Below are 10,609 nucleotides of genomic sequence, written 5' to 3'. Positions count from 1 at the left end.
GTAAGTGTAAAAAAATTGTAACACACCGTAGAGTAAAATTTTCTATTTGGAGCATATGCACTGGGAAATCAGACATTTACATTTTTGGTTGCTTTAGTTTTACAGTGTGATTTGAGCTTAATAAAAACTGTATTTGCTTCAGTCCATTTGGGGAGAAAGGACATATGCACATGGAAACCCAAATACCCTAGGGGAATTGAGTCTATTACTTTGCAGACATTTTATGAAATAAATAAGTAGCTGAGGCAGGGAGCACTGTTAGAATGAAGAGAGGGAGACTTCCAAATAATATTATGCTAAAGAGTTGTGCACGCACTGGAGTGGGGACAGAGGTATTTAAAGAGAAAATAGAAATGCAGTATGTAGATCACAGACTAGTTTTCAAGAAGTTTAGTAATGACAGAAGAGAGGAAATTAGTTTCTCTCTTCTTCAGGGAGCCTTCAGGACTATTATTCCCAAGCCCACCCTACTTTGCTTTCAGTTGATGCCTGTATTACGCGGAGAAAGATACAGGTCCAAGTACATTTTGCTAAGCATTTAAAGAAGCCTCTTAGGTTTCATGTTTAGTCCTGGGACACACTCGTATCTGTCTTCCAGGGGATGGTAATGGTGTCACTATTCAATCAGTGTTTCCTTTTTTATTATTTTCCCCACCATTTCAAAGTTATTTCACTCATTCTCAATTCCCAGGATCACACCAGAATCCAATCATGACAACAAACCAAAAGAAACAAAAACTCCCCACCTCAAAACAAAATATTTATTAGTAATTCTTTCCTCAAATGAGGACTTATGAATTGCTTATAATCTGCACATAGCACAGATCCCATTAAAAAAAAAAATGGAAATGCCAATGCATTTTAATGGACTTTGGTTTCTTAGTCTATTTTCAAAGCTATCTGTATCTTCTCCCAAGGTCAAAAAACCTGTTGATCTATCAACTGCTTACTTCCTTCTCACCTAAGAAAATGTCTGTTGGTATGGCAGAGGGGCAGGAAGGAATATAAATATTACCTCCCCATGAAGTCTTCCCAGAGCTCCCAGGTAAAAACCCCACTCTTTGCTTTGTGTGCCTGCTATACGCCAACATACTTCTATCACAATATTCATTTAATTACATACTTCTTAACTGGGCCTCAGGCTCCTTGAGGGCAGAGACCTTTTCCTGCTTATTTTGGCCTCTCCACAGCTGAGCACCAGGTCTGGTATATATTGGGGGCTCAATAAATGCTGAATGAATGAATGAGTGAATAAACAAAGTCATTAATTGATAAGGTTTTTTGAATGCTTACTTTTGAAAAAGAACTTTAAATGTTTAATTCAAAAGCTGTTTAAATAAGATACCGAGTCTAGACTGTACCTGGCACACAGTAGGTGCTCAATAATTTATTTAATGAATACCTAATACTTAGATTATCACAAGTATTTTCAATTTATTGTGGCCTTGCAATCTGGGGTCCTTATAACTCTGAAGTAAGGGAAGCCACAATAAACAATGGCACATCTTTCTCGGGTGTAAATTGTGTAAAAGCTTTTAGAAGCTATTCAAATAAAAGGTAAAATCCAAAATTTACATGCAAAGAAAAACATCCTTCTTTAAATACATTTTTTTTGTTGTTGTGGGGGATCTTGGGGCTGTATCTTCAGACTCCCTGAGTTTACTGTTCTCTCTCCATTGGCTTTAAGGTTGCTATGCAGGAAAAGTCTGGGAAGTAGTAGGTGCATTTTGTGATTTGTGTTCTACAGCCTTGTATAAGAAGGTAATTTATGAATAAGGAGGAAACATACCATTTGTTAACATATGTAGAGGGTTTAATTCTATAAAGCAACATTCATATTGTCTATTCTGGGCTTCACTACTTCTTCTTGACTGAAACATAGAGCAAGGATTATTAACACCCCTACTTTACAGATTTGGAGACTGAGATTACTAAATCTGCTCTACAGTCCTCCTGGGAATGGGGCGGGGAAGTGTTTGTTGCTGTTAAAGAAAAATTATTCCGACACTTGTTAATCCACAATGAAGACTTTATTCAAGACTGTTGCAATAGGGCTCATGACTCTTACAACAGGGGAGAGAAACTGAGCTCAACTCAGAATACAGCGAAGACAAGTGGGGATTTATAGCCAAGAAACAAGCAGAGTGAGTGTGTGTGCGAGTGTGTGTCAGTGGATGGAAAATTTCTTAACAAAAGACATCAAGGGCAGGGGGAGGACTTCCACATCAAAGGTGGAGTATTAGAAATTTGATCAGGTATCAAATATCAAGGGTGATCAGATATTGAGGATAGATGACTTAGCATGATTCTTGCTAAAACTGGGCTCAGCCAGTACACAGAAAAGTCAGTCTTGAGGCCTAGTAGAGAAGAGGGCTCAGAGGGACCTAACCAAAGTTAGGCAAGGGAAGAGTCTCTGTTACTGCCTACCCTGACCTTTCCCCCTCCCTTAAACTCTGTGGTAAGAATCTGACCTCTTTTAATACCGGATCCCCATGGAAGAGGAGGGGAGTGGCAGGCAGCTGGTGCTCCAGGTTTCTGGGGAGGGGGCCTACCTCTCCTTTGAAGGCTGCAATGCCTAGCAGGTGGGGCAGGAGGCCGAGTTCAGAGACCACCAGAAGATCGCAGGTCGGGAGCAGAACCCCCTCGCTCCTAACCGGAGGCGCCCCGGCGCCCCGCCCTGCAGCACGGCCTGCGCCTAACTTCAGGACGAGCTCTGCAGGTCGGGCGGGGCGGGGTCGGCGGCGCTGATTGGCTGCCCGCCCCTGCCTGGGGTTCCCCGGCCCCGCCCCTGCTGTGCTCCCGCAGTCCGCGAGGCCGCGCGCTGGCCCGTCCCGCGCTGACCCGCGGGAGGGGCCGGAGCTGTGTTCCTCCTCCCTACCGGTCCGCATCCTTAAAGCACGAGTCCGACGCCCCGCCTGTTGGAGAGGGCGCCGGGATCCGGACGGCGAGCAGCCGGGGCAGGCCAGGGCCGACCAAGGAGGGCCTGAGGCGACACAGCTGCCGCGGCTGGCACGCGAGCGTCTGGGCCCTGACCGAGTGTTTGCGGGGGCTGTGAGGGGAGGGGTCCTGGGCGCCATTGCTGGCGGTGGGAGCACCTCCTGGTCCCAGTCTGCTCTCGGCTGCTCTCCTCCGGCTGGGAGGAACCGTAGCTCGCGGCCGTCGCCAACCCCTGGCCCAAGCTCGAGAATCGAGGGCCTCGGCCGCCGGCCCGCAGCTCAGTCCACCGCCCGCGCTGGGCAGCCCCGGCCAAGACCATGTTTGACAAGACGCGGCTGCCGTACGTGGCCCTCGATGTACTCTGCGTGTTGCTGGGTACGTACGCGCTGCCGGTCCGAGGGGCGTGAGCTCGCGAGCCCGGGGTAGGGTGTGCATCGTTGCGGACGACTGTCCCCTGGGAGAGCCGCGGAACCGCGGACGGGCGTGGGGGGTGTGTGCCTGACGCGCGCGCAGCTGTGGGGCGAGACGCTGGGGCGACTTCCGCAGCCGGGGACCCCGCTTTGCAGCCTGCACCCCGGCTCCCGTGTGGCCGCCGCTGTCTGTCGCCCGCCAGTGCGCTGAGCCCAGCCCTGCTTGGACACTGTTCACTCCTTTGCGCTCCGTCCTTTGCTCCTGTCCTCTGTTTCCAATTCCACTCTAGCAGAGCGGGGTGGGCTCCTACTCTCTCTTCTGTAGAGAAGCCTGGTCACTGGCTCGTCAGGTTCAGTGGCGAAACTGGAGGTTTGATGCTCTGGGGGTTGTCAGTAGCAGGCGCCAGTGCCTGGTTTATCTTACTGTGAGAAGCAGTTTAATTTTTCAGCTATAAAAGGCTAGAACATTCCTAATTAGAAGGTGTTGCCAGGTTGTAAATTGTCAGGTTGCAAATGGGGGTAGGGATGCCAAGTTTCTGCCTATAGGTCTGGAGCAGCTTGGTTCTTTGGCGGGGGGGATGGGGGGAACTCCAGACCTATTTCCTTCTCTGCACAGACCTTGCCGTGGTGTAGCTTTCCATCTCCTGTGACAGCCCCGCAAGGAGCTCTAGACATTCTTTGGCTGCAGCAAATTTGGCGCTGTCTTCCTAATTGGAAGAGTTGAGTTCTGGGGCTTCTGGTTGCCAGTTGCTCCTTTTTTTTTTTTTTTTTTTTTTTTTATGATGAAGAATTGGAATCATCTGGATAAGGGATAGGCGCTGAAAGGAGTGGCTTTCACCTTTTTTTTTTTTAAATATGTATTGTGTAAGGCAGTTATGTTGTGAACTGTTTTTCCATGTGTTATGGAAAAAAGAAAAAAAAAACAAAACCCAAGAAGACCTGCTGGACGTTTGGGTAGAGCTACTCATGTTTAAGTAATCAAAGTAGTAGTAGTACTGGCAAGTACTCAGGGTCGGTGATCTGTGGCTTTAGCGTCCTAGATGGAAGTCTGCATATAATGGCTTCTCAGTGATCAGAAATTCCCCCATTTTTTATCCAGTAGTTCCTAAGTATTCCGCATTCCTGCTGTAGGCACTTGCAATCTTGTTGAATTCTTACGAAATCTCTGTTACCTGGTTTTTTTTGGAAAAATTTCTTTTTGTTAGCTGTGAAACATCTTCATTGTTTATCAAAGACACTTCCTGTGTACCTCCACAGTGAATTTTAGGAATCAAGTTTAGGAAAGGGGAACACAATTTTGGAGTACTATCTTTATAAAAACACAAATAATCCTTTCAGATGTCAGGACATATTAATTATTATATTGAATATATTCAAATTTCTTTGCAATGAAAAATTTACCTTTGGTGGAGATGTTAAATTAAAAAATACCTTAACTTGTACTCTGTCTGTGGAGCTTTGTTAAACTTCATTTATATTTTAGTGAAAAGAGAGGAAAATGTTAAATCAGAAGTCATTTTGGTAATTCCAATATATTGGATGTTATTCCATCATTGCCACATTGTGTACTTTCAGAATTACATATCATCTTCCCCTTTTCCTACCTTGTGGGAATTATTAACTTAGAAAAAAAACATGATGTTGTTTTATCATTAGGCCAAATACCGATTAGGAGGGATGAAATATAATACTGCTCTGAGGTAGTTGAAGCTGTAATTAAACACAAAGCCATATGGTAGAATCTGTGTTGTTTTAAAAAATTCATTTATAATGGAGGAACCTATTAATATATGCAGTACAATTTTATAAATTATAGATTGTAGCCTATATTTTCAACATGATGCAGGTATCACATAATTATCCTATATAGGTTAGAGTAATTTTATTGCTTCATCGACCTGACAGTTGCAGCAGTATGATGGCTCTCAAAAAGATAAAATTGTGTTTATGATTTTAAATGTCTTCAGTGGTTTTGGAAAAAGCTGCTTTGGGGACTTACACATTAAGTTTGACTTACAAAAAGACAATCTATTTGAAACATTATATTTTACCTATTTTCTTATTATTGGAGTTTCTTTTAAAGTAATCCAGTGTATTATCAAAATAAGCCTAAAATAAAAAAGATAAGGCTAGAATTTCCTTTTCCTAAATAGAAAGTGACTTATTTTACTAACTTATTTTAGTTGGCTATATGGCTATATAAGATGATATTAGATTTAATGACATCAACTTTCCATTACAAACAGCAGTAAGGAGAACAGTGGTGCAGGAGATACAAAACATCTTCATGCTGACTTTTGGAACACACATTTTTTTTATAGCAAACTCACCTTTCTAGTGGAATCTGTCATGTTGAATTTGGTTTTTATTCACTTTACTGACAACAGGAGGTTGGCAGTCTAAAATCATGGTAGTTTGAAGAGAGTTATCAACTGGTATTAATTTTTCCTTTTTCTGTGGAGAAACTGCAGGTAAGAGTTGACTATACCAACAAAAACATGATTAAGCACTTCATAAGTACAGGGTTATGTGAAAGTGATTCATAATTATAATGTGAATATTTTCCAGATTCTGTTAATGACCACTCCAGCATCATACAGTATATCCATTTTAATATGATGATGCTACATGAATGTGTTATACAACTACTTTATAATTTCACTGATAGTGATGTCTGCCGAAGAGGTCGTGAAACATGCTGTGTGTGTGTATGTTTCTACCTCTAAGTCATCTTTATCATCAGTGAAACATGAATTCCTCTATATACATGCCCAAATTATTAGTTACTTCAGTGGCTCATATAAATCCTTGGAAAAACAATGAGAATTTTGAGAGATAATGTCTATTTGATTCCTTTCTGTAATGGAGCATATAGTCTTGCCATCTTTCTCTGGCTCTTTTGATGACGGTTCTATGATTCTAGGAAAGATTATACATATCTGAACATACAAGAAAAGTTGCTCTACAGAGGATGGAGGTGGGCTGGTATGAAAGGGGCTATGTTTTAGTGCAGGGGTGGGGAACCTGTGGCCTTCTAGATCTGTAAGTGTGGCCTTTTGACTGAATACAAATTTTACAGAACAAATCCTTTTAATAAAAGGCTGCACTTAAGGATCTAGAAGATCACGTGGCCTTAAGGCTGCAGGTTCCCCACGCCTGTTTAGTCCAATGTGTTAAACCATGTCCTGAATACAACTTATTAGTGTTCAATTGCTAAGGGTCATTTCAGATTTTAGGCACCATAGCATTAGGCTGCCAGTTAATGGGCATTGAGACCATTAATTTATTCAGTGCACATTGACTGAAGGCCACCTTTGTGCCTGGTACCATGTTTAGGTTCTAGGGATGCAAAGATGAGTAAGACAGTCCCTGCCCTAAAGGAGCTCAAAGTCTAATGAGGGAGAAACAAATAAACATGAGGTTGTAATACATCATGTAAGTGTGATAACAGAGGTTTGGAATAGGTGCCCTTTGAGCACAGAAAAGGGCCTTAGATTGCTTCATTATAGGTAAATGGCTTGTTTGTTTACTCTTAGAGATGCAGAAATGTCATAAATTACTTGGAATTTCCCCTCGAATATTTTTTTTTCTTCTCCAACTTGTGATAGGGCAGTAGGAAACCAAGTAAGTACCTGTGTTTATGACTTATTTGCAGGCAGTCTCAGGATATCTAGTTGATTTAAATGGAACTGACAAAACCTTCTTTCCATGTACCTGTGTTGTGCTGTGTGACAGTCATTTAGACTACCTTTCTGTGCTGCATGTTCTCCATTTGCCTCTCCAGATCTTTTCTCCATTCTGTGCTCTGGGAAGCAACTTCTATAGGGCTACATCACTTGAGCCCTTCCTTTTTGGTTTCTAGTTGACTTTGCTCAGTGAGAGAGACATCAGCCTCCCTGGAAGAGCCAATTCCCTCCTGCTAGACTTTGTGTTACCAGGGCCATTCTGTTTTGTGTGTTTCGTGAATAAGTTACAACCCCTATTCAGTGGCCCTCTCTGCCAGCCATTTATAGTTACAGATCTTTCTAGGTTCTGGTAATCTTTCACTTGCTCCTTTATACCTGGAGATGATAATGGCTTCCTAATATTGCTAGCTGGGGATATGCCATCATCCTTTGCTGCTTTCCCTAAACCCTACCTATACCTTTTGAAATGGTTCCTTCATTACATTCTCTTGAATACTTAATTTGAGTGTGTTGTTTTTGGCCAGGACTCTGCCAATAATACCCAACTATGTCCAAAGACAGACTTGAGGTAGATTCCCTTTCTGCACTAGATACCAATTACAGCTGTCCTTACTAGCAGATGCAAACAGGAGCCCATGGGCGCCCATATTGGCTTTCTTGGGAGGGAGAGGGTTATGGTTCCTTTGGCTTGCTCTGAATGTGGTATCACCATTATGCCAAATCAAAGTTAATAGGTGTAGAGTAAAATCTGGTAGCAAAAACAGTGGTAACCGACACTAGGTGGTTGTGGAATCCCTGTTACTCATTCTACCCCAGTAATTATTTCAAATGTTATGTCATTGCCATAATGCTGACATCATTTTACCCCTTACCCCTTAAGGATTACCCCTAAGGAGTGGTCCCTTGCTGAAGCCCCAATCTGGGTCCCTTCCTTGAGGGGAAAAAAGTCAAATATTTTGGAAAGATTCTCACTTGCTAAAAAGTATCCAGCATTTTGTGCCTTCTCTTTTCTCCTAGCATTTATTTCTTCATTCACTCGTTATTCAGCACACGTTTGTTGACTATCTAGTAGGTGCTGGGCATTGTGTTAGGGACTGAATATAAAAATAAGTAAATAAGTAAACAAACAAATAAATAGAACACAGTGTCTATCCTGACTTGTCATTTCAGCTTCTGTTAACTTCTATTATATTATTAAAGTTCTTTTGCTTCTGATGGGAGTTTACTGGTTTTGTTTCTCTGTTTTAACTTTTCTCTTTGCTTCTAGTCACAGGGAGAGGGAAGGAATCTCAAAAAATGAACAAAAATTTTTCAAGCTGGCATATTCTTGGGTCAGACTGGAATCCTGTTGTAAGGATTTTTCTTTCTTTTAATGGGTTGTTTGGAACAAAAGCAGAGGCCTGGAGGAAATTGCTACTATTTGTCTCTAGTTGGTTTTATTCAGTCAAGTTCTAACTTAAATTTACCTTACTTGGAATAGAGTATGGAAATGTTCAGAGAACTTTCCCCCTATAGGTTTTATGGAATGTAAATTCTTCCTTTATATTCTCTTTGAATTACATCCTTTGGAAACTCATGGACATGCTATGAATTTTTATTAATCTCTTTCTCATACAGTCATTTTTGGCTGAGCTCTTCCAAGCTTTCCAATGTGTTACTCAGTTTGGGGAGTTATTCTGATTCTTTTGGATAAGAAATTGAAGTTTATGTTCTTAATATTTACCCTATTAAAAAAAATAAAAGTTGGCAGCAATGTCACTAAACTCTCAGATTTTAAAGCGAACTAGTTAACATGTAGCTTCAATTTTTATGGAAGGAAATTTGTAATGTTAATTGTCTACTTCCTCCTAATTTAGGTTCCTTAATTCAGCATTTGGGATGGAAATATACAGTCTGTACAAGTTTATTAGGGATTATATAGATACTATCTTGTCTCTTATTTTCTTTTCAAAAAAGCATTTGCCATCCAGAGATTATGAATGGTGATTACAAATAGCTTTCTTTGTCTTTCCCTCTGTCCTCCTTCTTTCTCCTTTTACCTTCTTTTTCATTTTCTCTCCTTTCACCTCTTCCTCCTCTTCTTCCCTTCAACCTTCTTGATGTTTAGGTTTAAAATCCAGTTGACTCAGGCAATTTTTTTTTCTTAAGTGAACCTTGTCTAAAATTGGGAATGACTTGTTCTTTATAAACTATGGGTTTTTCTTTAAAATGTTAGACAACATAGTCTGGTGATAGACTCTGGATTAAATTCCAGCTCCTTCATTTACAAACTGTGTGACCTTGGGAAAGTTTCCTCTATATGCCTGTTTCCTTACCTGTATAATGATGAAAGTACCTACCTCAGATGGTTGTCTTAAATGAGACTTAAATGAGTCAGTGTGTAAAGTACTTAGAGAAGTGCCTTGCACTTAATATGCATGATATGTTTGTCAAGTATAATAATCCTTTATAATCCTCCCATCTATAACGTAATAATTAGCAGAAATAATATTTTTATATTAGAGATAAAAGCACAAACTTTAAAACATTTCCCATGACTACTCATGGAATGTCTTTAAAGCTTAGTGTTCTATCAGTCATCTATAAAAACCACATATATGATCTCCAGGTAGTGGTAATCCCAGCCATGGTGGAAATTGATCTGTATAGGTCTGTGGTAGAATGTAATTAAACAAATGGAAAAACTGTTACTTTATACAGTGATAAGTCCTGAATTTCAGCTTACTTCAGAAAATGGAGTTAGGTACACTCTAGTCACTTTCACTATTTTTATTGCCCAAGTCTTAGGAATGATTACTCTTTGTGAAAAACTAGAGTTAATATTCCTAAAACTTTTGAATGAACTTAATTGTACATCCTCGTTTGTATAAATTCCATTATTTGAATTCTTCTGTGCAGTTAAACAGGCAGCAAAGAAAAAACTATTGGGTAATACCCCTCCGTTTCCTCTCTCCTTCTAGCCCTTGTTTTTCAAATATTTCTTTTGACATATGTTAACCTGACATTGTTTTTTATGTCGTGTGAGTGCACTGTTTTTAAAGTATTTGACTTTGCATCATTTTTGTTTATTGAGCACACATTATGTGCTTAGTACAATGCTAGGAGCTGGAAATACCGGTGTAAAAAAGCTAAGTTCTCTATACCGATATATGACAATTAAAGATGTTTGTAAAGGCTATGAAGGAATTGAAACAAACTTATAAGAGACTGTAACTTTGGGGATGGCAATCTCAAGGGAGCCTTCTGTGAGGGGAGGATTTTTGAACTGAGAGAGATTTGACTTGAGATTTAAGGATGAAAATGAGTTGGCCATGAAGGAGCTGGGGGAAGATTCCAAGCATAGGAAAAAGCAGGTGTTGAAGGCCAAAGGATGAAAGGGAATTTTATAACAGGAAAGAAAAGAGTATGACTGGAATGTGGTATATACATCTATGGTATTTTTAATAGTGAATTTTGTAACTTTTATTTCTACACGTCAGAGACCATTATGCCAAATCAAAGTTAATAGGTGTAGAGTAAAATCTGGCAGCAAAAACAGTGGTAACCGACACTAGGTGGTTGTGGAATCCCTGTTAC

The 10,609-nt window shown here is 40.7% G+C and overlaps 1 protein-coding gene across 2 annotated transcripts in view; it reads left to right on the top strand.

The window, feature by feature from the left end:
* The first annotated feature begins 2,807 nt into the window (after positions 1 to 2,807).
* PPAP2A (phosphatidic acid phosphatase type 2A) overlaps positions 2,808 to 10,609 on the top strand; it is a 116,920-nt gene continuing 109,118 nt past the window's right edge. For both annotated transcript variants that reach the window (XM_012655285.1, XM_012655286.1), the window contains exon 1: positions 2,808 to 3,312. In XM_012655285.1, coding sequence (XP_012510739.1) covers positions 3,255 to 3,312 — 58 coding nt within the window. In that variant the 5' untranslated portion in view covers positions 2,808 to 3,254. The remainder of the gene's footprint in view (positions 3,313 to 10,609) is intronic.

This window comes from Propithecus coquereli, unplaced genomic scaffold (assembly GCF_000956105.1).
Source record: "Propithecus coquereli isolate 6110/MARCELLA unplaced genomic scaffold, Pcoq_1.0 Scaffold47, whole genome shotgun sequence".
NCBI lineage: Eukaryota > Metazoa > Chordata > Mammalia > Primates > Indriidae > Propithecus > Propithecus coquereli.
This window is presented reverse-complemented; position numbering and strand designations above follow the sequence as displayed.